The sequence below is a fragment of the Equus quagga genome, chromosome 18 (assembly GCF_021613505.1).
Source record: "Equus quagga isolate Etosha38 chromosome 18, UCLA_HA_Equagga_1.0, whole genome shotgun sequence".
Taxonomy (NCBI): domain Eukaryota; kingdom Metazoa; phylum Chordata; class Mammalia; order Perissodactyla; family Equidae; genus Equus; species Equus quagga.
The window spans coordinates 28,922,102-28,948,923 of record NC_060284.1 but is presented as its reverse complement, the minus strand read 5'-3'; the positions used below and the strand labels follow the sequence as shown (position 1 = coordinate 28,948,923).

General features: G+C 45.4%; 1 protein-coding gene, 1 long non-coding RNA gene and 1 other non-coding gene across 3 annotated transcripts in view; 2 read left to right on the top strand and 1 right to left on the bottom strand.

Moving 5' to 3' along the window:
• Positions 1 to 17,330, bottom strand: part of LOC124229917 (uncharacterized) — a 24,706-nt gene extending 7,376 nt beyond the window's left edge. Inside the window, exon 1 of the long non-coding RNA XR_006886020.1 lies at positions 16,743 to 17,330. This is a non-coding gene — a long non-coding RNA (uncharacterized LOC124229917). The remainder of the gene's footprint in view (positions 1 to 16,742) is intronic.
• LOC124230147 (U6 spliceosomal RNA) lies at positions 2,394 to 2,499 on the top strand. The gene has a single exon (XR_006886087.1). It is a non-coding gene; the product is annotated as a U6 spliceosomal RNA (small nuclear RNA).
• F3 (coagulation factor III, tissue factor) lies at positions 15,938 to 26,822 on the top strand. The gene is made up of 6 exons (XM_046645465.1): positions 15,938 to 16,182; positions 17,340 to 17,451; positions 21,541 to 21,731; positions 23,571 to 23,749; positions 24,293 to 24,452; positions 25,830 to 26,822. The coding sequence occupies exons 1-6, from the start codon at positions 16,083 to 16,085 to the stop codon at positions 25,964 to 25,966; spliced, it is 879 nt and encodes a 292-aa protein (XP_046501421.1). The 5' UTR covers positions 15,938 to 16,082; the 3' UTR covers positions 25,967 to 26,822.

Sequence of the window (26,822 nt, the reverse complement as noted above, 5' to 3'; positions counted from 1 at the left end):
TCAGTAGCCAAGTCTGAGATGTGTAAATGCTGGCTGCGGCCCCAAGGCAGGGCTTTTTCTCTGAGGCAACCACCTGATGTAAAGCCTGGTGTAAAGCTTTCTTCTCTCCATTTGACATTAGAAAAACATGGAGCTTTAAAGGAGTTAAAATAATTTCCCCCAACTTTACACAGCTCAGGAGATGCAAAACTGGGATTCAAACCCAGGTATATCTGGTCCCAAAGGCCATGCTTTTCCCAATAAGCTTCATCAACCCAAACCTGCAGCCCCGAGTCACCCGCCAGATCCCTTGGGATATCTAGCCTGAATTTAGCTTTGGGTGCACATTGGCATCCAAAGCTGAGGGGACAAACGGCTTTGGCCTAAGTACAAGATGGCCCAGCTCTGAGTGAGCGACAAGTCAGCTACCACAGGTGCCTCTAGGCTTAGAAGGCAAGCAAAACCATTGCCAAGGGAGGGCTCCAGTCTCTTCAACCAGGGACCTTGCAAACGGCTGCTCCAAAAGGAAGAGAAATGAAACATTCTTTATTACGCAGAGAGTATTTGGATGAATGCTAATTAATGACATATTGCTCTTACTTATAACTTACCAGCCTTTCCAGGATTTCAGAGATCTTCCACAAACAACCGATTATGACAGTATCTTGTGAGGTAGGTGCTGCATTCCAAAGGGCAGTCAGAGGGAAAGTGAGAAGCTCATGCAAAGTCAGCAGTAGTATTTGCATGCTGCATGTATTACAGTCTAGTCAGAAACCAGAAATCACTTTAGGTTTCTCAAACAGGGTGGATTTGATACAGGGAATTGATTACAAAGGTAATGGAAGAGCTGAGAAACCAAAGAGAGGACACAGGGAGGCGATCTCAAGAGGAACAAGAACAGACATCTGCTACTATCCCCAGGGATGGAGAGAGAACAGTGGTGCTACCAGATCCCAGGGGTAGGACTGCCCTGCTGGGTCCGTGGAAGTGGTCCAGCCAACAGCAGCCACGCTGACAAAAGTGGGGGCTGGGATAGAGAGAAATACCCTGGCTTCTCCCTTCCTCTCCCCCTCCAGTCTTTTCCCATTTTCTCTCAATGACTGAACATAGAAGCTAGAGGGCAAGGGAGCCTGGGAAATGTATTTCCCTACCATACAGGGCTGGACAGAGAAGGATCAATCTTAAATCTCAGGGCAAATATGCACTATGCAGAAATCAACAATGTGGTAGTGAATAGGCTGCAAATATGGCGATGGGTGGGATGGGGTGGGGAAAAGAGAGATTGAAAGTATTACTGTAGGCCGCTGCTTAAAGAGGAGTAGGTAGCATGCAAGGACTCTCTTCTGCTCACTCCTGGCAAAAGTGATTATCAAATATATTAAAGCATTTTTAGTTATGTGAGGAAGAAAGCCATAAGAACGGGCTAAAATCCAGGATGCATGAACTCCAAGGAAGTACTAAAGAATAATGCCTGCTTGGTTTGCAAAATAGAAGATTTAGAGGTAGCACAGGACTAACTGCTTGTAGACACAACTCATTATAATGAAGCTGGTGTAGAAGAATGGAAATTGAAAGCAACAACTGACTGGGAAGGGGCAGTTAAATGAGGACAGAGTCAGCCCCAGCTCTGGCAGAGGGTGGAAGGCTGTACATCTGGACCCCCATGCATCTAAGTCCAGGATTGCGGAGGGCACTGCCCAGGCTGAAGTTATGCAAGGCCTTCCCATCACTGGGGTGAGTAACCATCATTTACTCATTCATTCCACCAAAATTCCTTGAACCCCTATAATGTGCCAGGCACTAATCCAAGCACTGAAAAGAAAAAACAGACAAATAATAAGAACACCCAACCCTTTGTGTGAACCAGAGCAATAGAGTCCGCCCTACCTGGAGGAGAGGGAGTTTCCTGGCAGGGCATGGTCAGAGGGAACCCTCAACCCCTACTTCTCTCATTCCTAGCTCTGGTAGACACATGTATGGCAGTTATACATGCGATAGGGACATACCTGCTTCCTTAATAGAGATATCACTATAAAGAACAATGATATTTTCCCCTGCCTTCTAGTTTATACAGTTCAACTCACAAACTTTTATTGGGTGCCAATTCTATGCCTGGAACTGGAGCTCCGGTGATGAACATTTTCTTAAAAAGCATTGCCCCTGCCCTCGGCGTGGTAGGAATGGGAAATCCATGCAATTTCAAATCCGGACATTGCTGCCAGAGACCTGAGTCCTCCACAGGTTCCTGCAGAGGTTGGAGAGTGGTCTCCCCACCAGGGCAAAGTGGTGATGACACTGGTCAGGGTGACCAAAGCCGACCCATGCCAGCTCTGCAGCCCTCCACTCACTACGTCCAAGGGCTGAGTTTCAATAAGGAAAGCCTTTTTGATTTTGCGTCATAAAAAAGAAGTTCAGCCCTCTCTTCGGCAGCACATACACTAAAATTAGAGCAATACAGAGAAGATTAGAGCAGCCCTGGGCAAGGATAACATGCAAATTCAAGAAGCGCTTCATATTTTTGTGACTAGGTGGACCCAGAGTATTCCTAGGGAAGTGAAATGCTATGTATGATACTATCACCATGGATACAGGTTCTTATACATTTGCCCAAACCCTTAGAATGTATGTCAAGAATGAACCTCAAATGTAAACTATGGATTTGGGGTGAAAATGATGTGTCATTGTGGCTTCATCTATTGTAAGAAATGTCCCACTGTGGCGGAGGATGTTGATGATGCGGAAGGTTATGCATGCGTGGGGGCAGGGGGCATGTGGGAAATCTTTGTACCTTCCGCTCAGTTTTACTATGTACCTAAAACTGCTTAAAAAAAATAAAGTCTCAATTAAAAGAAAAATGCCTAAAAACAAAGAAGTTCAGGCAGGCTAGCAGCTGAGTAAACTGCCTGGAACAGCCAGACAGACATGAGACAGGCCCCTGTGATGCTCTGCAGGAGCCTGAGGAAGTTCTAACAGTGCCAGGGGCCCGGGAGCCCTCACAGCCCTTCCCTCCTCATCTGGAAGGGGCAGGGAGTGGAAACCAGTGCATCTTAGTCTGATTTTCTGCTCTTACGTTAATGCTTTGAAAAAACACCTAAGTAATCTCACAAGTCCAGTACTATAATTTACTTTTTGACATATTAATAATTAGGGGAAAAATACACCCAAACAAATTTCTTACACTGCAAATCTTTTTGTTTTTAAATGTGTTCCTCTGGGCTGATAAGGAAAAAGAAGATTCCATTCGTTATTCAAGATAACCAGTGTTATGCTCATGACTGCGCTCCTGGGATGGTACTGTTGTGTCTTAAAAGTGCAGATTTCTGTTTCATGAGAGACAATAAGTCATGTCCAAACCTGGATATCCTTGGTCTAGAATCTCTGCTTCTTGGAATAGTTGCTCACCTTGAAAAGTTCAAAATGTCAGCCTAATCAAGGCCTTAGCTAGCCAAGTGTCTGTCTACTCAGCCACAGGATGTTGGGTGTCGGGTAGCAATCTGTACAGAGCCCTCCATCTGTTTGTGTTTTCCAGAAAGGATAATGGCTGCTAGCGTCCTGCTGGGGCCTCCCCACCCTCCACCCCCACCCTGATTTGCAACCTGGATCCCAGGGGGATTGCCCAGGAAGCTCCTCTCATCCGTACTGGCCCAGGGCAGAACTTCTCACCACCTCACGCTCTGGCTTCCTATTGCCTCATTCTTAGAGAATGGGTCTTGAACAAAAGTTAGTCTGCCCAGAACTGTTCCTGAGTAGCAGTTTGATCATGACATTAATCTAAGGGGTTTTGTTACTTTCACCACCTGGAGACCTCAGTGAGGTTTTAGGCTTTGTTTATGAGACCCAAACAGTGTCACTATTGTCCTTGGCTAGAGCAACCAAGTCAAAACATTAAACATCGATGCAACAACTGTTTGCAGATGCACTTGAGGGCTGGGTGGCTTTTTCATTTGTTTCTTTGGCTAGCTTGTTGATTAAAGCAGCTGGAGCAGTTGAACAGGTATGGGAGGGCAGGATCAGCTCAGGGCCTGCTCTCAGCGTCAACTGCAAGATTTTATATCAAGGTTAATGCCTTGAGAAGGAATGAGGTTAGCTGTTAAAGGAAGCTGAACTCACCCTTGGAGAGAACAGTCAATACAAGAAAAACAAAAGTATGAACAGAGGAGCATTCAAATCTGCCCTGCCTACCACTCACCGGGGGCTGCAAATAAGAAAACATGCTCCGATGTTTTACTCAAATCCATTCACTCTTTGTGTGTGTGTAAAGGCACTTTTTCCTAGTTTTCAAAGTCTGAACCATCATTTTAATAACCAAAAATTCAAGTTAGCCATGTGAGATTGGGATAATATAAAATAGGTCCCCACCCAGAACTGACGACTCCTTCCTGGGCCCCTGCAGCACTTTCTGTTGTACCTGGTCATGAACGTGGCCTGGTGTCTTCTGCATTACAGCACATATTTCTGCCCTCACCTCCCCACGCCCCGTTGAGGGCTGGGGGGACATCTTGATCTTCCTGGTGCCCCTGCCATACTTAGCTCTGAGTTGGCGCATAGTGGGTGCTCAGGATGGGGTGCTCGTAGGCGGGGTCAACGTCAAATATACACACTCTGGAGCCAAAGAACCTACTTGGAGCTTCAGCTCTGTGCACCCCAGTGTGTGATCTTGAGCAAGTTACTTTAGCCTTGCTAAGCCTCGGCTTTCTCAAGGAAGAAATTACGGTACCTGTATCCTAGGTTTTTCACAAGAGATAAATTTGATAACCCTAGGATATGGCAAGCACTCAAACCGTTTAGGATGTTATCAGTGACTAAATCATAATGATCTAGACAGAAATGTTCATCAATGTTGGTAAAACAATTACTTATGAAATGTTCAGGCAAAGGGAAACCTACTGATTTAAACCAGCGCTTAGAGAAGATGGGAATGTTAGGAGGTGGGTGTTAGGAAAGAGGTAACCGTTGCCGGTCCAGTATCATGAAGAAGGCTTTGAAGAATGGAAGCTTCAGGAGCTCTTGGTTGAAGGGAGAATCTGATGAGTTTGCCTGGGAGGGTCTTACAGGCAAGTAGGAGAATCCCAGAAAATTGCTCTGTGCCTCACTCTCTGAGTTCTCTCCTTCCCAAAATAGCACATCCCTGCTGAACTCGGAAAAGGATGGACACTGGTGAGCAGGTGCAGAGCCTGTCATGCAATCAGCTGCCACCTAGCCTTCCCCTAGGGCATCACTCACCTTGTCCCCTACGTGTGATGTGCCCTATAGGTGTACCTGGTTACGCTATTCTGCCCTGAGAGCTGTGAATTCATTGTGCACCAACTGCATGGCTGGGTCTCAGTAATAATGGACAATGTAAGAATGCAATAACCAGAATTGTTGCATGTGCCCATGCTGAAATAAAATAAGCAGACCCACAAGTAAATGGCCCCGAATATCTAAGTTAATTCCAGTGACAAAGAAATGGTGGGTCTGAATTTGGTTTCATCTTCTCCCAATCAGTTTATATCTGGAAACGTTGGATGTTTTGAACCAAGTCAGTTTCAAAAGTATATTCACAGAAACTATGAACTATAATCCTTAGAAGAAGATAACTGCCAACTAAAAACTCTAAAAAATAAATTTGGGAATAGTTAACTAGTCCATACAACCAGCATATATCAGCCATGAAAATAAGCCCTGGCCCACATGTCCAAGTGTTTAAGATAGCAAACAGGAGATCCACTGTGCCCATTTTACAGATAGGGAAACTAAAACTCTGAGAAATCAAATGGCTTACACACATGTGCACACAAACACACACAATGTATAAATTTCTCCATCTCGGTGGAAGGAGCATGTGCCACTTTGCCACGATCGCTTTTGACGTTAAATCTTGGCTATTTCACATGGCCTCGAAACCCAGTGTGCTTTCCTCTTGGATTAACTGAACTATTGGCACAAAAGCCTTAACTTGTTCTTAATCTTCTCTTTGAAATGCTGACTTAAAGAATCAGTGCCCTGCCCAACAGGTCGCAGGCACAGACGGAAACAGTCAACAGGCACATTTCTTTGGCAACAGAAAGCCTCCATGTCAGAGATTCAGGACCAGATTTCATGGAGCCCATGTCAGAGCCAGCACACCATGGTTAGAGACCAAAGCGGAGGCAGAGATAAGTGGAGATTATCTGGGGAGGCAGCAGATACCATCAGGAAAGAGCACCGTGGCGGAGCTGAGACTGCAAAGACGAGGACGGCCCTCTTGTGTAATTTGGACTGGGTGGAATTCTCTGTGAAAGAGAACCGCAGAGGTGGCACTTCCCACAAGCCTATTGTTATCCTTACCATCATTGTATGAGGTGGCAACCATCTCCACCCCACTGGGCTAAACAGCAGCTAGGAATCAGAATCTGTGCGTATTGCCTGGTAGAACTAGACTAATATCTCCAGTTATCACACGACCTTTCTGCCCAACGTAGACACAGGCAAAACAACTTCCTTAGTCACGGGAACAAGGTGCTCAAATACCCCAAACTCTCTCAGAGTATTCAGAGGCAGCTGGTGGGAACTCGTGCTTCGTGTGCATACAGTGAGCTCCAAATTCCTCCCCGTTATAAAAACAGAGTTCTCTCCATCCTCCCCCACAACTGCCTAACATCACACACGCTGTCTTACTCATCTCCTGCTGCCCCCACAGTTTTCTCTCGCTGCTGCCCTTAATGATTATTGGCACCTGATCACCAAACAATAAAAATGTTTCTAATAGGAGAGAGGAAAAGAGCCCACCGTGATTTTTAAACATTTTATTTACTTTATTTTTATTTTTTTGTGGGGAAGTTTGGCCCTGTGCTAACATCTGTTGCCAATCTTCCTCTTTCCTTGCTTGAGGAAGATTGGCCCTGAGCAAACTTCTGTACCAATCTTCCTCTATTTTATGTGGGATGCTGCCACAGCATGGCTGATGAGCAGTGCTAGGTCCACACCTGGGATCCGAACCTGTGAAGGTCAGGCAGCCAACCAAAGCGGAGCACACAAACAACCACTACACCACTGGGCCGGCACCCCCATGGCGATTTTCTCTGGGATCAGGTTCTCAGACACCATCAACATTTTGTAAGCTGCTTTAAAGGTGATGTGGAAATGACCACAGAGGAAAGGCACAAAGGTAGTGACTGTGAAACTAAGGAAGGCCCTGGACACCCAGAGCCTGGTGCCACCTGACCTGCTTCCAGAGGCAGGCTCAGAGGTTGGCATGAGGCAACCTAGATTAGGTTGAGGGAGTGGTGCGCTATGGAGCAGTGAGGCCGGTGGTGGAGATGGTCCCTGTATCCCACAGGAGGGAGCACAACTGCCAAAGCATCCCTCCTGGGCTCGCAAGTAAGGAGAAATCATCGCACAACTAGACCGGTGGAAATGTAAGTGACTCTATGCCAAGTTCCATCTTGGGCCTGGACATTTGCGTCATGATGACAAATAGGTGAGAACAGGCATGTGGAAGGCTGATAGACAAGTGGAGGTGACTGGATTAAGCTAACTCATCAGCTCAATCATGCCATCAGCAAGAAGTAGGTCAGAGGGGCCCTCCTAACCCAACTCAAATATATTAATTATAATCCTGACCCCTATTTCTTAATGAATAACAGAAATGTGGAGGAGCATTTATTTCATGTTGTCAAGGGGGAAAAAAAGCCATTTCAGGTAGAGTCTCTTTGTTTACTGCTCTGGAGAGGAAAAAAATCCGATGTGAAAAAACATTAAGGACTAAATGAATTGGAAACAAAGCCAAAGAAGGAGGCCTTTATTCTCGCTAAGCCTGGTTTTGGCTTGGCTTTCTTTTGGAAATTCCCCTTATTTTGAAGCCAGGAACCTCAGAAAGGGCCAGCTTCACGAGGCAAGGAACATGGGAGGAAGGGGAAGGGGGTTCCAGTGCGCACAGTGGGAAATGCACGCCTTAGCGCCATCACTGTGGGGAGGCAGTAGGTGTGGTAGTTACGGACGTGCATCCTGGAGCTCAACCACCTGTGTTCAGTCTCAGCTCTGCCACTTCCTCGCTGTGTAACCTTGGGCAAGTTACTTAATCTCTCTGGGTTTTGGGTTAACTCACACGTATAAAATTCTACCTACCTCTCACAGGACTACTGTGAGGATTAAATAAGTTAAAACCTAGAGGATGTGAATGTAGTGTTTTCTGGCCATTTTGACTGGTCACAAATAATAGAAATAGATTGCTACAGAGAGCCACTGCATATTTTCAACCAACCATTTGCTTCTCCCCTGGCATTATGACATCAGCTAAGAAGAAAAAAAGGCTCAATGTAGAGAGAACAAAAGCTATTTTGCAGATTTTCTGGGTTCTCAGAAAGTGACATCATGTCAGGGCTATGTCGAGTTCATTGTCCAATCATTTGGTAAATATTTGATGGTAGCGTCGAAGTGTTGGAGGTACCAGCCTTCGGCCGAGGAAGAAGGCAGACACACTCCCACCTGCATGATGCTTAGACCACAGCAGAAGAGGAGGACATCATAAGCAACCTCAACATACGGCGATGATTGTGGTAAGAGGGTAAGTACGGGATTCTGGCTGCTGACCAGGTGGAAGGCTGTGTCTTGAACAGCCCTGGGCCCCTCGATAGGTTCCCTGCTGTGCCCAGCACAGGTCAGGCACATAATAGGTGCTCGATAAACGTTTATGGAATTAATGGATATGGCACTTATTGTGCTGCTTTGTACGTCTCATGCTGTCCTTAATCTCATAATCTTCAGAGCAAGAATACATCTCCCTCATTTTTGTGTCCACAGCACCTAACATCTTGCCTAGCACAGACCATAGAGTTGATAAATGGTTGTTGAATTGATCTGAATGACTCATAAAACCTAAGGTGTCTCTCCTCTGTTCAACTGTAGAGGTCTTTCTTACTTGAACCCAAAGAAGTGAGAAATTTGACCAGATCGGTAGCCACGTCATTTTTAGGAGGTGGGTCTCTCAGCACCCATCAAAATTCCATATGTAACTGGTTTTCTGCTCACTCCAGTTTCCAGGACCTCTTCTTTCTCATTAAAATTCTCCTTCTTTAGTGTCAGGGTCCAATCCTATCCTCCCCATCTCTCTGGACATTGATCTGTTTTTTTTCCCTGGGTCATCTTCCTCCTCCAGCCACAAAAGAGGGTTGCCTCCTAGCCTCCGTCTGGGCCCACTGGTAGCTATTGTTTCTGTTGGACCACTAACTTTATCACCCTGCTCCCTCCAATAGCAGACTTGCCCCCTGGTCCCAGGAGTGGGCATGATCCAAGCCTGGGCACATGACTCAGAGCCAGCTATGTGCCCCAACTAGGGACAACTGAAGTCCTTCCCTGGCCTGATGGTCAGACTCTGGTGTGATGAAGCTGAGAGGATGTGGTTCTGGGGCTGGTGGTAGCATCCAGGCCCTACCACACGGAGTCCACCTGCAGAAAAAAATGAAGACCAGCTGAAAGGAGAGCTTGGAGGAAGAGCAAGCAAGAGCAAGAGAGAGACCCAGTCTTGGAGGTCCTGGCTTTTATAGCCCTTCCCCTGGGCTATAAGCCTCCCAGATTCGTAAACCTATACATTCCCATTTAATCTGAGATAGGCTGAGCAGGTTGCTGTTGCTTGCCAACGGATTTGCTGTCACTGCAGACCCTCCTTTGAACACCTTGTCCAATTTTACATCTTTGACCAAACCTCTAGGCAAATGGCTTCCAATTTCTATCCCTAGCCTCAATCTCTTTCCAAGCCTTGGAGCCCCATTTCCCACTCACTATGCTAGACATTTTTCCTGGAGGTCCCACTGGCTCCTCAACTTCAACATATTTAAAATTCATCATTTGTGAGCTACCAACCTTCTCTTCCAGGCCGTATCTTCACCTATGGTACCACCTTTCTCTGCCCCAAGACCTTACTGCTGTCTCTCCTTCCTGCTCCCCCTCCCCACCAGCCATGCCCCAATCAGGCACTAAGTCCTGCAGCTTTTGTCACCTACAGCTGTCCTTCCTTTCTATTCCTTGGCCACCATGTGGGGTAGTGGCTTAGCTTCTTGATGTGTCCCCTGACTCAATCCTTCTGACGTACCATGACCAGAAGCGTAAGCTTCTTAAGGTACCGTCTGCTGAATCAAGTCCAGACTTCTTAGCAGACCCACAAAGCTGCCCACGAGCCGTCTTTCTTGTTTCCAGCCACACTTCTCACCTACAAGACCCTTGCTCTCTTCACCCTTTACATGTGGCCCCGCTCTGCTCACACCAGCTCAGCCCTGGGCTCTTCCCTTCCTCTCTCTGCCATTCCTCTGTGATCCGTGTCAGACACTGCTTTCCTCCAGAGAATCTTCTCTCATCACCCCAAGGGAAAGTGAACTCTCTCCTCCGAGGTCTCAAATACCTTTTATATCTTTAAACAAAGCTTTATAGACATGGAGGACCCACCATGGGGATACTGCCACAGATAAAGCAGTGTCTGCTGGCACAGAGCTCTCAACTGACTAAGGAGAGACATGGCAACATACCCTACATGACCTGTAATGCCTTCTCCCATGGAAGCTTATGTGTTTGTCTCGGCTCCCTGACTAGCTTGCAAGATTTTTTTAGAAAAGAAACTCATAACATAGTTCCTGGTACATTGCCCTACACATGGAAATCCCGCAATAAATATTTATTAACCTGTATGAGGCAGGATCTTGGTTAACAAATCTATAAAGGATAGGAGATGTGAAACAAATATTATTCTTAAAATTAAGGTCCAGGCTTAAGACCAATCTTTTTGATGTGGTCATTTTAGTAGCCGTCTATGAAGTTTACCAAATTCTGAACACCCGGTCACTGACACATCACCACAAGCTCCCTCTGCAGCATGTGTCCTGCTATTCCCCTCGTGACAGGGAGCAGGAGTCATTTCATGGTTTGTTTGTAGTTGATTTCAGACTATGAGTTACTACCGTACAGTAATGATTACCCTATAAGGGAAATGGTTTAGGATGCATTACCACTGGGCCAATATCATAAACCTGCTTCCAGGGTGGAAAGAACTTCGCTTATTCAGGAACTACTTCCTGGCTTGAAAGCTCTGTCCAAGAGAGGAATTGGTGTACTAGGGTGAAGCATCATCCATTAGAGGCAGCAAGTGACCGGATGGTCGCAGGCTAACGTTCTAGAGCATTTGTGAACTCGGCTATTTTATAAAATGTCAATCGATGAATTATCTAAAAAGGAATAAAGCTCCCTATGCACACGCCTTTAAACTGGTTATTTCACTAATTTTTTTTTATACTTCTGAGGAATCTCACACCTAGTTATCTTTTCCTGCCTTTTTAGAGAGCTGTCTCTCTATGCTGGGATTCATATTTTTTCCCAAGTGCAAAACTTTGGGAGCTAATCAGTACATTTGAACTGATACAGTACATGCACTTCAAACCCATAGCTAATTTTCTGAGTTAAAGATAACTGTTCGATGGACTGACCATGACATGCCTAAATATTATGGGGTTTTTTATTTGCATGAAACAAAATTTGTAATACGTAACATTGTTAGGATTGCTTTATATCCATTCCAAAATGCTGACAGAAAATCATTCAAATGTTTAAAATTGGGACAGTAAGCAGGAGTGATGATATGTTTAACAGGAAAAAGACTCTTTTTGTTTTATTCTGTATATCTAGAGCCTAGCAGAGAATTTAGCATCTGGCAGATTTTCAAGCATTTATTGAATGAATAAATTTCTATTCATCAAATTTAGTGTATATGCCAGGTATAAGGAGTTACAGAAATGGAGAATCAATGGGTGCTTAAAATGATATCAGATAAAAACTTATAAATCTTATGTGTTAACAAGAACATATGTTAAAGGTTTTCATTTTAAAGTAATTTTTGTTACTAAAGCCACATCCACAATTTATGATTTATCTATTTTGTCAACACTGTGTGTACTGTTCATCAAAATGAAAGTTGACAGGCAGTTTAATAAGCCTTAGGTTTATAAAGATAGTTGTGTGCTGAAAATACCAATCCTATCTAAGGTTTGAACTGGAAGCTTTTTCTCTAAAACTATACTTTGCAGAATACTGGTGCTATATGATAACTTACTCGGTGAAACTTTCTGTAAAACTATTGCAGCCAGTTAGTAGCAGTATTTTGATAGACCGGGATAATATATTTCATTGTACGGGCTTTCAGCTACATATTTTCTGCCCAAATGTTAACTGTTGCACTAGAAAATAATTTTCACAAAATGCATAATCATGACTGCCAATTTTTCCATGACTAACTATTCCCTGCCAGATGTTTCTTCAGTTCTGCTGAGTCACTTTTCCCCCCAGAACGCTGTGTTCCACTCCTGATTCCCTCTGGCTATTTTCCATAATTTGCCTTCTACCTGAATTGTGGGTAAAATGGCTTTGTTGCTCTTTTTACCATTTCACATGCATATAATAGTTTTATATGAATCACTCTCAGTTTCACCTACTATCATAAAGCTTAACCTATCCCTTTGCAGGGGATATTTAGATTTTGTATAATTTTTTCCAAAAAGTCATTAAGCCTTTCTCTACAAGGGAAGCTATCAACAGCCTCATAATATGACCGAAAATCTTCCGAATCATCCTAGAATTCAGTCTTTGAGAAAAATGCTAACCAGTTCCCAACTTCCACATTTGTTTTCTGCTCTTGAGCTACCTCCCCCCTTGATTAGTTTTTCTAGCTGTAGCAAGGATCATGTAGACGCTGGAGCTCGCTGTCAAGTGATGCCTAGCAACCCAGGATGGATCTGTATTTTCTTACCAATCTGAGCATTATGGAACACTCCTTGTCTGGCCACTAGACGGAAAAGTTTCAATGACAAATTTCATCTCTCCGATGCCAATAAAAATATGGGACAGCCTGCATGGTTCTATAAAGGATTCACTTATTCAAAATATTTTAAAAGCCTACCATGTGCTGGTAATAGTGTGAAGGGTTGAAAGATGTAAAGAAAAACCCAGGCCTTATTCTCCCAAGGAGTTCCAGTGGGGAAGACAGACATGAAACACACAGCTAAAATCAAGTCAGGAAAATTGGTGCGAGAACTATAAAAGCACAGAGGAAGGGGCCAGCCCAGTGAGGCAGTGGTTAAGTTTGCACACCTGGGTGCTCTTCTTAGGCTCCCAGGCGCAGATCTGAACACTGCTTACCAAGCCATGCTACGGCGGGGTCCCACTTACAAAATAGAGGAAGATTGGCACAGATGTTAGCTCAGGGCTAATCTTCCTCAAGCAAAAAAAGAGGAAGATTGGCAATAGATGTTAGCTCAGAGCGAATCTTCCTCACCAAAATAAATGAATAAATGAAAAGCCCAGAGGAAGGGCTGCGACATCACCCCAGTCATCTTCAGACTCACGAACCACATTTCATCACCAGTTATGCAAAGGTAACCAACCTCTTCTCCACATCTCCGTGCATGTGTGTTTCAAGGAATAACTCGTGGGATATTTCTGCTGAAGAACAGTGAGTTCCCCAGACTGCAAGTATTTCCTACACCAACTGCAGAGCATTGTTGAATGCCTGTAGATGAATAAATTTATCAAGGAAGCCCCGCTTATGACCCAGCCTGACTTCCATGCATTGGGAGAAGAAAGCAGGGTCGGGGAAAGAAAGCTCCTGTGGTCACAAGACCAGACATCGTGAGGTTAGGCAAGTCGGTTCACTCAGGCCAGCGGGCCGCAGGATCCTCATCTGTAAAGGGATGTCTGCAAGGTCCCCTCCAGCTCTCTGACGTTGCACGCTCTAATCATAAAGGGATCCGTTGGGCCAGCCTGATTGTCATTATAGTTAGGAACTTTTCAAACTTCTCAGAGTCTACAAGATGTATCATATAGGTGGGAACTTTGGTAACTGATAAGCTTGACTTTACTGAAGGGGGTAAGGAAAGGTGGGTAAGGTTGTTGAGTAATTTTAACAATCAATTTGTTCCTTTGCAATAAATATCAACAGTGAAATTTCAGGAATGTACTTCTAAGGGTGCTGAGCAGCAGCTGATCTAACACTCATCTGGCTACAGTCTGATCGACCAGGAAAAAGCCACCTTGCTATGAAATGTTATTTACCACAGCCAACTTTCTCCTGCTTCTTCTTGAAAATAGTAATAATTTTTAGCATTTTTCAAATCTTGAGGAATGTCATTCTATATTTACTCAAAAACCTATGCAAATACCCCAAAAATTCCTTTCTTCCCTACCTGATCATTTTAGTGAATATGCAAAATAAATCTTCATCTAATTTATCAACCTTTACAGCACCTTTTGTGCCATAATCTAATGTTAAACATATTTTCTTATGAAATTGCTGATTTTGACATTTGCTTAAAGCCCTTTATGATTTCAAGACAGTCAGTGGCTCCAAATGGAATCAATGACTCTGGAGACAGAGCAAGGATTCCTTGGAGCTTCTCAGCACTCGATGGAAGTGTCACATTATCTCCTACCTGCCTTCAACTCCAGAGTTGGAAGAATCACATTCCAGGTGGGGCTAAAGATCTGATAGGGAAAACCACTCAGGCCAGAGACTGCAAAAAGGATTGCATGACTTAGTTTTGCAGATATAAACTTTGTGGGTTTTAATGGTGGAAGAGAGCTCAAAGAGGAAACGAGCAAGCATACCTTTCAGCTCCAGGAAGGAACGGCAAGAGCTAACCCTGAACCTGCTATTTCAGTTCAGGCAAAGGGAGAAAACACAAATTTTGCAAAGTTTTGTTTCTTTTAAAAGGAGTGTAACACTATGGCTCAGGAGGTCATATGGAAATGTGTACACAGTATGCACTAAAATGCAAAGCCGATTTCCCTAGGAAAAAAGCGAGAGAGAAGGAGAGAGAGAAAAGACTGCAGTCTTCCCATGAACTCTCCAGTCTGTCTTGGAGGCAGCTAGACAGTAATAATGAACGAATGATCAGAAGAACTCTAACAACACTGTGTACAAATAATAGTTAACATTCTCTCGCCTGACAATTTTACAGTAAAGCTCAGAAGAGGAAGCCAAAAAATAATTCAGAAAAACCAAAACTTATGACTAGGGGCAAGAAAGTCTAATTATATTTTTTAATTTCATTTTTGGTTTCTCTACATTCGAACGGAACTAACTCAATCCCAGAAATGTCGTCTTCAACGTGAGAACAATTCTTTTGGGAACCACAGGACTGCAGATGTCACGCTGGAATTCTCCCAGCGGCAAACTGCCAGGTTTAGGGTAGCTCTTCCTCGGTCACTAACCGGAGCCGGCCAGGGTTGCGTCTGGGCTAACTGACCTTCGGACCTGTGAGCAGACACACTTGCCTTTGCATCACCTTTAGAGAATGTGACCCACGCTAAGGGCCCTGTGAGTAGGAAGGCCAGGTCTCATAGCCTTCGGGGTAGAAGATGAAACCGCAGCTGGGAGCGGGCCCTCCTTCCTCACGGGGTTACTCGGCTGCAGATTCCGAGCTCGGCCCCCCGTGCACAAAGCGCTGGGAAACGCCCTCCCGGGCCCGCGGGAGCCGGAGCCGGAGCGGAAGCCGGAGCCAGGACTTTCTGTTAAACTCTGTAGATGCTGCCCCTCCCACCGGCCGCGCATGTATCACCACATGCAGAAGGGAAGAAGAATCCCTTTCCTCCATTCTCGAGAGCTCCTTCCAATGCATCCCCTCTTTCTTCCTCCAGAACTGCTGCCCACTCAGCCTGGACGTCGGGGTCGCGGGCCTGGGTGGCCCGGGGGCTGAGGGCTCTTGGAGCCTGAGGGCCGGGGGGCCAGGAGGCCTGGCTCTCCGCAATACCTGGAACCGCCAGGGGCCCCAGCGCAGCTCGGCGCTTGGCGGCGCGGTTGAATCACGCGTGACTCACCCCTTGCGGGTCTTGGAGTTTCCCACAGCAGGAGGCGGGGCAGGGGTGTGGAATCGCAGGGGCCGCCCACCCGCCGGCGAGTGGCCGGAGGGGCGGGGAGTGGGGAGGGGCGGCGGGGGCGGCCGCGGGGCTCTTTATAACGCGCCCTGCACGGGCTCCCGCAGACTCGGGGTTCCCTGCGCCCCCACACGCTCTCTGGTAGCCCAAGGGCGCCTCCAGCCCGACCTCCCCAGTCCACCCAGCCTCCTGGGCGCAGCGGCGTCCTCCGACCTCACCGCCAGCTCGTGGACATGGCGACCCTCGCCGGGTCCCGGGTGCCCTTGGCCGAGGCCGCCGTCCTTCGGACGCTCCTGCTCGGCTGGGTCCTCCTCCAGGTGGCTGGAGCCGCAGGTGAGTGGCATCCGCCCCCGAAGCCCTGAGGAACGCCGCCCGGATGAGTGGGGACAGCCCTGGCTGGCAGCCGGCTCGCCCTGCTGCCCAGAGGTGCCCCCAGCGCCTGCCGGACTCGGCCGCGCCGCCCCAGCCCAGTTTGAATGAACCTGGGCGCCTGGGCGCGCAGGCGGGTTTTGGAGGGTCGGTAGTTCTCGCCTGGGACCCCGCCGCCTCTTCTGCTAGAGGTGCTGGTCCGGGCATCCATTGTTGCGTAGGTGGATTTTTGGCGCTCGGCTTTAAGTGTAGGGATTCCAGAGCTTCCCAGGAAGCCGCGACCTTGAAGGTGGTGGGACGTGGGTCCGCACCTGCACGGGTCGGCATGCAATGGCTGGATATTATCCTCCATTATATGTGCGCTACCCTTAATAAAAAGCGGCGCTCGGTCTTATCTTGATCATCTTTGTTTTAGATTGGGTTAGGGGCAATCCTGTTGCAAAAGGTTGCTTGGGTTGGAGGGGGCACCACATGGTGCATGCCTCGTATGCCTACTCAGTGTGAGGGGCTGAGCAGAGACTGACCTGCTGAGTATCGGCGAAAGCATCCTAACTGATGTACATCCGACGGTGTGACAGGGTGCACGTCTGCCGGGGATCTGTGGAAGTTTCAATATAGAGACATTTTAGATGAAACACGGAAAAAGTCAAGATTTGGGTTTTTCGTTGTATGCTGCCCTATCTCCCTTCACATGTTTGGGTTTGCCGCTTTCCGTAACTTACCGAAAACCCTACTTGGCCCACTTGCTCTGGCGAGTTGAACCTTCCAACCCTACCCTTCCCAGCTGGACGTTGAACATCCCGAGAGGCTGATGGCTCCTGGGCTGTGTTCCAGGTCAAGTTATCACAGAGCTTCTTCCAGGAATAATTTCACACAAAGATTTCAAGATCCTTGCCTGTTTTCTTGGATTATAAGGTAGATCTTGCCACTAGGAAATTCTGGGTCTGGAAAAAATTTGAAGATTTTTTTTTTCTCTTGATAATTCAGTAGTAAAGCTTTTTGTGGTTGGAAGAAAAAAAAGTGAGGTTTATGGTGATGTGGGGGGCGCGTTTTCTAGCATCACCATGCAATCAGGTGCTGAGAAGTTCATGTAATAAAAACTCTTTCTCTGTTATTCAAAGGCACTAGAGATGTAGTGGCAGCATATAATTTAACTTGGAAATCAACTAATTTCAAGACAATTTTGGAGTGGGAACCCAAACCCATCAATCATGTCTACACTGTTGAGATAAGGTAAGCTACGTTCAAAAAAAGAAAAAATAAGGTTTTTGATGTTTCCACTGTGCTGAATTCAAATGTCTTTAAAGCTGATTAATGGATGAGATTATTTAACAGATGACAAAGAAGAAGGCTTTCATAGTAACTTGTTGGCCAGAGCCATACTTTGTCAAACCTGTAACATTTCCAGACCTCAAACTGATGGAACGTTCTAATTGTTTTTGGAGACGATGGGAAAGTTCATAAGTGGAGTATAAGCTGTGGAGGTGAAGCTTCCTGAGCAGGGGACACTGACAGATGTGGTTCTGGGTCAATGCTAACTAATCTCATCTCAGCACGCACGTCTTTTTCCTTTGCCGTCTAGACCGTGAGCTGGGTCTAACGTGTTAGCGAAGAGGTGCGGTGGAGCTCACATGATACCTGGCCCTTAAGCAGTGTTTGACTCATTAATCTTTGGACTCGTGAATCAAAATTCACTTGCATACATGATCTCAAAAGGGGTCAGATTCCTTACTCGCTAAGCCAGAAGGGAATACTCCTTGCTTTGCACCCTCAGCCTCAGGGCTGCTCTGCTCCTTCCTTCATCCTCAGATGTGATTGACAGCTCTCCCCAAGAGCCCGCAACTCAGCAGATTCAATCGAAATGTTGGACCGGTGCCACCTGTCTTCCTGGATAGTTTTCACCATATTCTTGGCAAGTTGTTGGTTTCTGAAATGTTCTAGAGGCTTGGTAGAGACCGTAATAAATAGGGGGCAGCTGCTGTGGAAATTATTTTAACACTAATTGTATAAAGGCACAGAAATATCCCAGGCTAAAATTAAAGGTGTTTTGCTGTTTTGTTTTGTTTTAGCTTGTGTCAAGCCTTCTATAGGATTAGGAATACGACTCCTAAGTACGGAGGGGCTCTTTTAGGTGGATGTTCTTCTTTCTCAGAGTAAACTTGATGCCAAACCAATAAGGAAGAGAATTTGTGTGTGCATGCATGTATAGAGAGAGAGAAAGGAATTTCACAACCCAAGGCAATGATTATGGTTGAACTTGTCAATTCAGATTTCACTCGTTGAGAATTAGTAAGTAATTCCTGTGATACAGAGCAGAAGTTTATCTTAGTAGACACTTTTCCTTATGGATAGTGAAGATAAGATTTTAAGAGAAATGCTTACCTCCTTGTATTCAATCTTTTCTCTCTCTTTTTTTTTTTGTGAGGAAGATTGGCCTTGAGCTAACATCTGTTGCCAGTCTTCCTTTGTTTTTCTTGAGGAAGATTGTCCCTGAGCTAACATCTGTGCCAGTCTTCCTCTATCTTGTATGTGGGACACTGCCACAGCATGGCTTGGTGAGCAGTGTGTCAGTCCATGCCTGGGATCCAAACCCACGAACCCTGGGCCACTGAAGTGGAGCATGTGAACTTAACCACTACGCCACTAGCCGACCCCTCCTTGTATTCAGTCTTATGTTTGGTGAACATGTGGAAACATATTTATGATTTAACTGATTTTTAAACATAAGCCTTTGTTAACTCTAATTTCCTGGACTTTCCAAGGCTGCTGTTATTTAAGTGAACATGGTCCCTGATGTGTAAAGATTCCTAGAGCAGAGCTGCAGCTTGGGGGTGCCCATGGACATGGCAGTTCCCCATACTCTTGCCCCTGCACTAGAGGACCTGTGAGCAGTCCCTGGGCTCCGGAGACCCACACCCTTCTGTGACCTCCCCCTGGGTAAATGGGCTTCCTGGGTGAAAAGGACCCCAGCAGTCATTTTATAGAAGAGGAGGGTGAGAGTCTGTTCATGACTGCACCCATGATGAGTGCCAGTCGGCTCTGGAACCCAGGACCCCCCAGGACCCCACGCCATCACCCCCTCAGGTGTGTCTGCCACAGACTATTGTGAGGGCCCAAAGCTGGAAGGAGGATGGGAAGCCATTCCCTCTGCATCTCCTCAGTGGGCCTCCTTCCCTCCGGGTTTCTCTTCCCTAAAGAAAGCACCGTAAGCTGCTGCTCCTCTTCCACACCCCCTACCAGCCTGTCCCCAGCCACGGGGCCCCACTTCTGGGCCTGAGGCCCCTCCTGGGAGCTCCGGCTCCATTTATCCCCTTTGGAAACTGGTTTCAGTAATGGTTGGGAGGTTGGCTCAGGTCCTAGCACTGAACCATCACCTGTAACGTGGGTTCCATGGGAATGTTCTGAATTCTAAAACCGAACTTCCAAAGCTTCCAGAAAACAACCTATTCCTAACTGGGGAGTCTGGATTATGTTGAAATTTTTTAGTAATTCAGGTGAGACTTTTATTATTTCCGAATCAGGAGGTTTGGCAATATCTACAGGAAGGCCGAAGGCTTTTAAAGTGTTGATGCTGGTATAGCGTTCAGAAGAACTTACTGCAGAAGCACCCTCGTTAGCTGTGCACACGACTTCACTGTTATTTTGGTGATCCAGGCGTTTGTACTGAATTTTGCCGTAGAGCACTGTGGTTCCCACGTGTGAGCTGGGAGGAACCGAATACTGGCTTTCTCAGCTGGAATGTGGCCACAGAGCCCAGCAGTCTCTCTCCTGTTATCGGAACAACTTGTTTACCATAGCAATGGAGAAGTATCATCCTGTTCTCATTTGCTTTTTAAAATAGAAGTGATAGAATTTGTTAAAATGCATTTTGATCATTCTGGCATTAAGACAGCCTCTCTGCTTTTCTCACAAGAAATTAGGGAAATCTAAGAAACCAAAATATTTCTGTATCAATTTTAATTTGTGAATTTTAGGACAAAGAATGTGTTTACCCGTACCCTCTTAGCTTAGTTGTTTAGTTCAGATTTTTAAAAAATACATATTGATGGTCCTTCTGTATGAATTTAGACGGTTGAATCCATCTGGCAGCTTGTTTCCCCCTGAATTCCACCTGTAAATGCAAACCATCTAAACTCAGCACGGCCTGGCCACCTAGAAGCCTGGTGCCTGGCAGGGAGCATGAGGCCGTGGAGCCTGGTACCAAGCAGACTGTGTTCACGTTAGGTGCTTAATGGAGATACTGGTGCTGGGGACTGGGAAGGGCAAGATCACTTCTAAGCAAGAGGATCTGGGGATTCCTGGGGCCAATGAGACTGGAGCGTGGCCCTGAATGACGGGTGGGGCTCTGGCGGTCGATGATGCTGAAGGGAAGAGCAGTGTAGCTGTCACTTAAAGTGGGATGGAAGTGTGTGGATCAAGTTTCAGTGACATTTATCTATGAATTGTTTTGGTCCTTTAGAACAATTTCATCTTTAGTGTAAAGTTCTTTAAATCATTTCCTCTTCAATGACGTCTTACAAAAGAAGGATCTGTTCTTTAGTCTCTCAGACTTTGTTAGACAGATACTACCTGTGTTATTATCCTTTCATAAGAGATGTTCACATCTTGTGAAAGTGAGGAAGGCATGTAGTATAATGAGATGAACAGACCCAGGTCTCACCTAGTTAGCTGTGTGACCTTGTCCAAGTTAGTGAGTGTCTCTGAGCTTCAGTATTCTCATGTCTAAAAAAGATCCAGTACCTTCTTGGAAGGATTATATCAAATGAAGTAATGGGTGAAGGGCCCAGTACAGTACTTGATGTATAATAGATTTAATAAGTGTTAAATAACCACACTAATTATGGTCACGATAGAATGTAATATATAAGATATATAGACTCTATTATTGCTACATTGATTATATTCCACATGGAATAGAGAATGTGATATAATAAACAGAAAGTAATATGATGTAATATAATAAGTAGACTATACTGAATAATCGGGTCTTGATGGAAAATTCCTCTTTTTCCCACGTAACCTTGACAAATCGTCTACATTTTAAGGAAGATACTGCACAAAATGGTTAAGAGCGCAGACCCAGCAGTCAAACTGCTGTCTGGCTCCAAGACCAGCTGTGTGACTTTGGGCTGGTCCCCCAATCTCACTTTGCCTCAGTTGCCTGACCTGTCAAAACAGAGCATCTGAAGCGCTCAGCAAACCAGGGCCCTGGCAGAGACTGGTCATGGATGCTATTGTAACAAAACACTCAGCCAGCGAGCCATCTGTCCTGTTGGATGCAGGTCACCATGTTCCGTTTCTCTTCCTTCCTTCCTCCTGTAGCCCTAGACTAGGAAACTGGAAAAGCAAATGCTTCTACACAACAGACACAGAGTGTGACCTCACCGATGAGGTTGTAAAAGACGTGACAGGGACGTACATGGCGCGGGTCTCTTCCTACCTGGCAAACGCCACCAGTTCTGCAGGGGATCCTCCGTTCACAAACGCCCCGGAGTTCACCCCTTTCCTGGAGAGTAAGTAGCTCGGTTTGTAGTAACCTTTCCTTCTTGTTCTTATAAGCTTCTGAATATTCTCATGAGCTTGTGACCCTTAGGGGCCACTAGATAAAAAGTATTTATCCATAAACACATCTTCTCTCTCAGAAATGGGTAAGTGCTCATTGCTCATTCTGGATGTGATAGGAGGTTCACAGAATGTGAACTTTGGACTTGATAACAATGTCATCAAGTAACTTTCGCTACTACCTTGTCCCCAGACCCCCTACCAGTAACTGGCTGGATGCGGGCGGAGTTGGGAGTAGGAAATCTCCCAAGGCTGGGGTTTCAGCATTTCCCCACGTGTATTTAGGAGATTTTATATATATTTATATTTAAAATACACACACACACACACACACACATCCTGAATTTTCTGTCCCATCACCAGACCAGTAATTCCAGTTCAGGGTTTGCCACAAATGATCCCAGATCCATGGGGAGAGTTTCCTTCTGAGCCCATGATGGGCTTGCTGACCTTTTTTAATCACTTGACTATGAGTTGAGTCCCGTGATGTGCCAGCACTTCCCGGCTGCTCCCAGCCTGGCTCCTTCCTGCTGGTTTTGAAAACATGGAATGCTTTTCTCGCCAGCCTTTGCCCCAGTAAGTTGACCTTAGCATCTAATAAGGGAATGCAGAGGTTTCCTGCCAAGTAGGAGATTTAAATGTTCTTGTCACGACCATGGTTCTAAACTAGGTGTTTCAAATAAACACATGCAGCACGTTAGGCAGTGTGAAGTCAGCTGCTCTTTTGGGAAGACTTCAAATGAAAGATCAGGATGGAAGTGTTGTGTCGTTGGTGCTTTTCTGACCACCCTGTGAGAACAGTTTCTCAGGCTGGGATGGTGAGAAGTGGGAGGGACAGTCAACCACTTTCCCCCTCTAGTATCTGCTTTGAGGGTGGAAAAAGGAGGCAGCCTTACCCCAGCTGAATCGGGCTGCCTTCCCTGAGCCCCTGTGTGCCTCTCCCCGCGCAGACAGAGTACAGACCCCACACCCATGGCCACCCCAGGAACTCGGCAGCAACGTTGATGTTCATGCTCCCTCCATTGATGGCATCCTCACGATTTCCTTTTATAGTGAGGTTTTTGTAGACCACTTCAAATCCTTTGTGATGTGAGGTAGAAAATATTTCATGTATTTATTTTGCTTATGCTCACACATACCCACACATACTTGCATATAATTCGTGTTAAGATATTAGGATTTGTTTTACTGTTGTTTAACCAAAGCACATGAGGTAATTAAGCAGTTGCAGAGACCCAGTGGTTAAAACTAGTTCCTTGAGGTACCAAAAAACATTTCCTGGGCTTTCCCACAGCCCGTAATTTATTGTGTCTCAAATATGGAATCTTATGCAACTGTGGTCTTTAATACAGTAGCCACTAACCACATGTGGCTATTGAGTGCTTGAAAGACGGCTAATGCTCTAAGTGTAAAATACGCATTGGATTTCGAAAAAGATCTCAAAGTTTTTATATTGATTACATGTTGAAATGATACTTTAGCTATATTGCATTAAATAAAGTATGTTATTAAAATTAATTTCACCTGTTCCTTTTTACACTTTCTAATGTGACTACAAGGAAATTTAAAATTCCCTCTGTGGCTCCCATTGTGTTCCCACCGGACAGCGCTGCGATAGGATGTCTCAGGGCTCAGCTCCGGTGGCGCTGAGCTTTCTGCTGTCAGGGAGTTGAGTCTGTGCAGGTGTTTTATGAAGGATGACTAGCTCGTTATTAAGTGTGATAACTAAGTGGGATTCTCCTTTGTATAGAATTCTTTGGTTCCAGTGAAGCTCATTTTCTGTGTTTTAGCAAACCTCAGTCAGCCAACCATTCAGAGTTTTGAACAAGTTGGGACAAAACTAAATGTGACTGTCCAAGATGCGCGTACGTTAGTCAGAGTGAACGGCACATACCTGAGCCTCCGGGATGTTTTTGGCAAGAACTTAAGTTACATGCTTTATTATTGGAAAGCTTCAAGTACAGGAAAGGTGAGACTTCTTCGTTTTTATGACTTGTTTTAAATCGTGGATCCTTGATTTTACAGCCCACCTCCTTCCCAGTTGAACCAGATCAGAACAAGGTGGTTGCGAGGGCGGTGGGGTGGAGGGGAGAGCACCAGCTGTCCTAGGTCCACCTGTGATTTTGAGCTGCCCTGTGACTGGACAGGCCTCCTTGGATAACCCAAGTGCTTCTGCCAAGGGCTGGACCAGGCATCTCTAAGTTTTACTTAGTTACTGAGGATTCCAGAGGCAGAATTTGTTTTCCGTCTAACAATCCTTCATTCTTCCTTTTTTCCTCTAGTGCAAATATCTTTTAAACGGGCTAAATTGGCTTGGATGGGCCTAAATTGGATATCTTCAGTCTTAGAAAAAGCATCCTTAGCAGTTACAGCGGGAGCCGATTAGCCAAGTCACTTCCAATCCTTTATATGTCAAATGTGTCCACGCAGGCTTTTACTTCCACAGTGACTTAGTAAAGGGGAGAGAATTCACTCTGAGCCCAGAGGAATTAAGAACTCTATCTTTTAACAGAAAACAGCGAAGACAAACACTAGTGAGTTTTTGATTGATGTGGATAAAGGAGAAGACTACTGCTTCAATGTTCAAGCAGTGATTCCATCACGGAAAACTAACCGGAAGAGTCCAGAAAGTCCCATTGAGTGCACTAGCCAACACAAAGCCGTGTCCAGAGGTGAGTGGCTCTGTCCGTCATTCATCTGGAAGGCTTGGATGCCTTCAGAGGACCACCTCACCCTCAGAACCAGGACGTACTTCTGTTCAGGGAGAAACTTCCTTGGTTTTTTTGTTTTTGTCTTTTTGGGGATACTCTTACAATTTTAGGCATTTAGAAATGTTTCTATGTTGTTCCCTTGTATTAGGAAGTGTTTTCTTGAGCACCTACCGTGTGCTAAGCTCTCTGCTGAGTACACACACGTGTTTAGGATTTAGCATAAAGTCACAGATTTCTCTGGGCATTTTTTCATATTTGAATTCTGACCTTGGGGCCTTGGGGCCAACTTCTGGACCTGCTGCAGCAGCACCCACTAGACACTGTGAGCACCCATCATGGGCTGTTGCCACCGAGGATACAAAGTCCAACCGATGAAGGGAAGGGATTGAGCCTATCAGATATACCCATGTGCATGTGTGTGCCCATGGCCAACATGTGTGTGTCCGTGCATGTACACGCTGGGGCCCAGATACCACGTGAGGAGTGGTTCCTAACTGGAAGGGCTGTAGGTGTTCTGACACATACACGAGGCTGAAAGCCTATGGGTGTCCCTCCAGCTTTATAGAGGAAGTACTCTGAGTCCTTCCAGGGAACAAAAGAGTCGGAGCCTAGTAATGATGACCTAAGCTCCTTGCTAAGACAAGATTTAAAAGTTTAAAAACTCTTTAAAATAAATTCTGTCCTGTTGATTGACGCTGACAGAAAGGAAGGGCTCTCCTTCCCTCCGGCCCTGCACCCCTCTGGGCCGTCGTACCCACAGCCCTCACATCCATCTTCCTAAAGCCAGCTTGGGTCTCGCGGCCTCTCTGTCTTTGTGCATCCCCAGATGGCTCTTCCCCGCCTCTTCTCTATCTGCTGAAATGGGTCCTTTGAGAACCGTTTCAAATGCCACCTCCACCCAGAAGCCTTCTTTTGCCCCAACCAGTTATCATCTCTTCTTCCCCTAAATCCTGCTGGCATTCTGTCTCTCTCTCTTTGCCCTGACAGTTCATCTTCTACTGTAGTCATTGCCACCAAACTCAGCATTATTTTTAGCCACTTGTTTCTAACAGCTGTTCTCGCTTCCATGTGCGTGTATCTTTTCTAGACTGTCAGCATTATCCAATTTATTAAATGGCCCGTTAAATGCTTTTTGCCATTGTCAATTGCCCTAAAACATCTAGGGTTTGACAAATTCTTTCCTAATCAAAATGTGTTGTGGTGGAAAGAGTGGAGGAAAAATTTCAAATTATGAAAAAGCAGGATGGTGTAACTTGGGGTTATGCCCTCAGTTCTGCCGACTGATAAGTTGACTTCGAGCTCTCTCTCTAAATTGACTTGGTACCTTTTATTTTTCAGAAACGTTAGTCGTCATTGGCGTGGTGGTGATTGTGGTCATCATCTCCATCATCATCCTGGCTGTGTCTCTGTACAAGTGCAGGAAGGTGCGATCAGGGCGCCTGGGGAAGGAGCATGCCCCCCTCCGTACTGTTTAAAGAACGCTCATGGGTGCTGCCAGCCCCCGCAGAGCTGATACTGCACTGTGACCAAGAACTTAAGAGAATAGAATATATGGAAACACAAATGAGTATTTGGGAACAGAACACCCTTGGGCTCAAAGAAAGCTCTTTATCCGACCAGTTCTCACAATTAGCATTCTGGTTTCCACGTGAGCATTAGACACTTTGGAATGTAATGAACGGTACAACCAATTCCGAGTTTTTTTAAATTGCTGTTTTAACACTATGGCACCTTTTGCACATATCATGCTTTAGACTGTATATTCTACACTCAAGATGAAACCAGGTCATCTAAGCAAAAACAAATGGACAAATGCCTTAAAAAATCCTGGGTGGGCTTTTGGAGAACTCTCGAGAGGCTGACTTCAAGCCACGTGGGAGAGTAAAATGGAAATTTGGGTGAACTTTTTCAACATACATCTGTCCTTTTGTAATATGGTGTTTAGGTTCTTCTTTCTTCTGAGTTCTTTTGGAGGTTCAAAATAATTGGCAAACTTTTCTATGAATGTGTTAAATGCAGAAGACTTCTGTTATGGGCACATCCCAACATGCATTGCAGTTTAGCACTTTACCTGACTTACATGCTGTTGATGAAACATTTGACAGCTGACGATGTTTTTATAGGACTACTATACAAACAAACTACGTAGAGTTTATAATTTAAGGTACTTTTAAGTTTCCATGGTCAGCATTGTATATATTTATATAATTTTTAAAAAGGTTTTATATATGGGGATTTACTATTTATAGAGGTAATATTGTTCTGTTTGTATATATTGAGATAATTTATTTAATATACTTTTATATAAATAAAGGTGACTGGGAATTGTGA

Excerpts from the sequence above, each read along its gene's own strand:
- F3 (XM_046645465.1), top strand. The coding sequence starts at position 16,083 with ATGGCGACCCTCGCCGGGTCCCGGGTGCCCTTGGCCGAGGCCGCCGTC. Across the intron at positions 16,183-17,339 it reads CCAGGTGGCTGGAGCCGCAG|GCACTAGAGATGTAGTGGCA; the intron begins GTGAGTGGCATC and ends TGTTATTCAAAG. Across the intron at positions 17,452-21,540 it reads GTCTACACTGTTGAGATAAG|CCCTAGACTAGGAAACTGGA; the intron begins GTAAGCTACGTT and ends TTCCTCCTGTAG.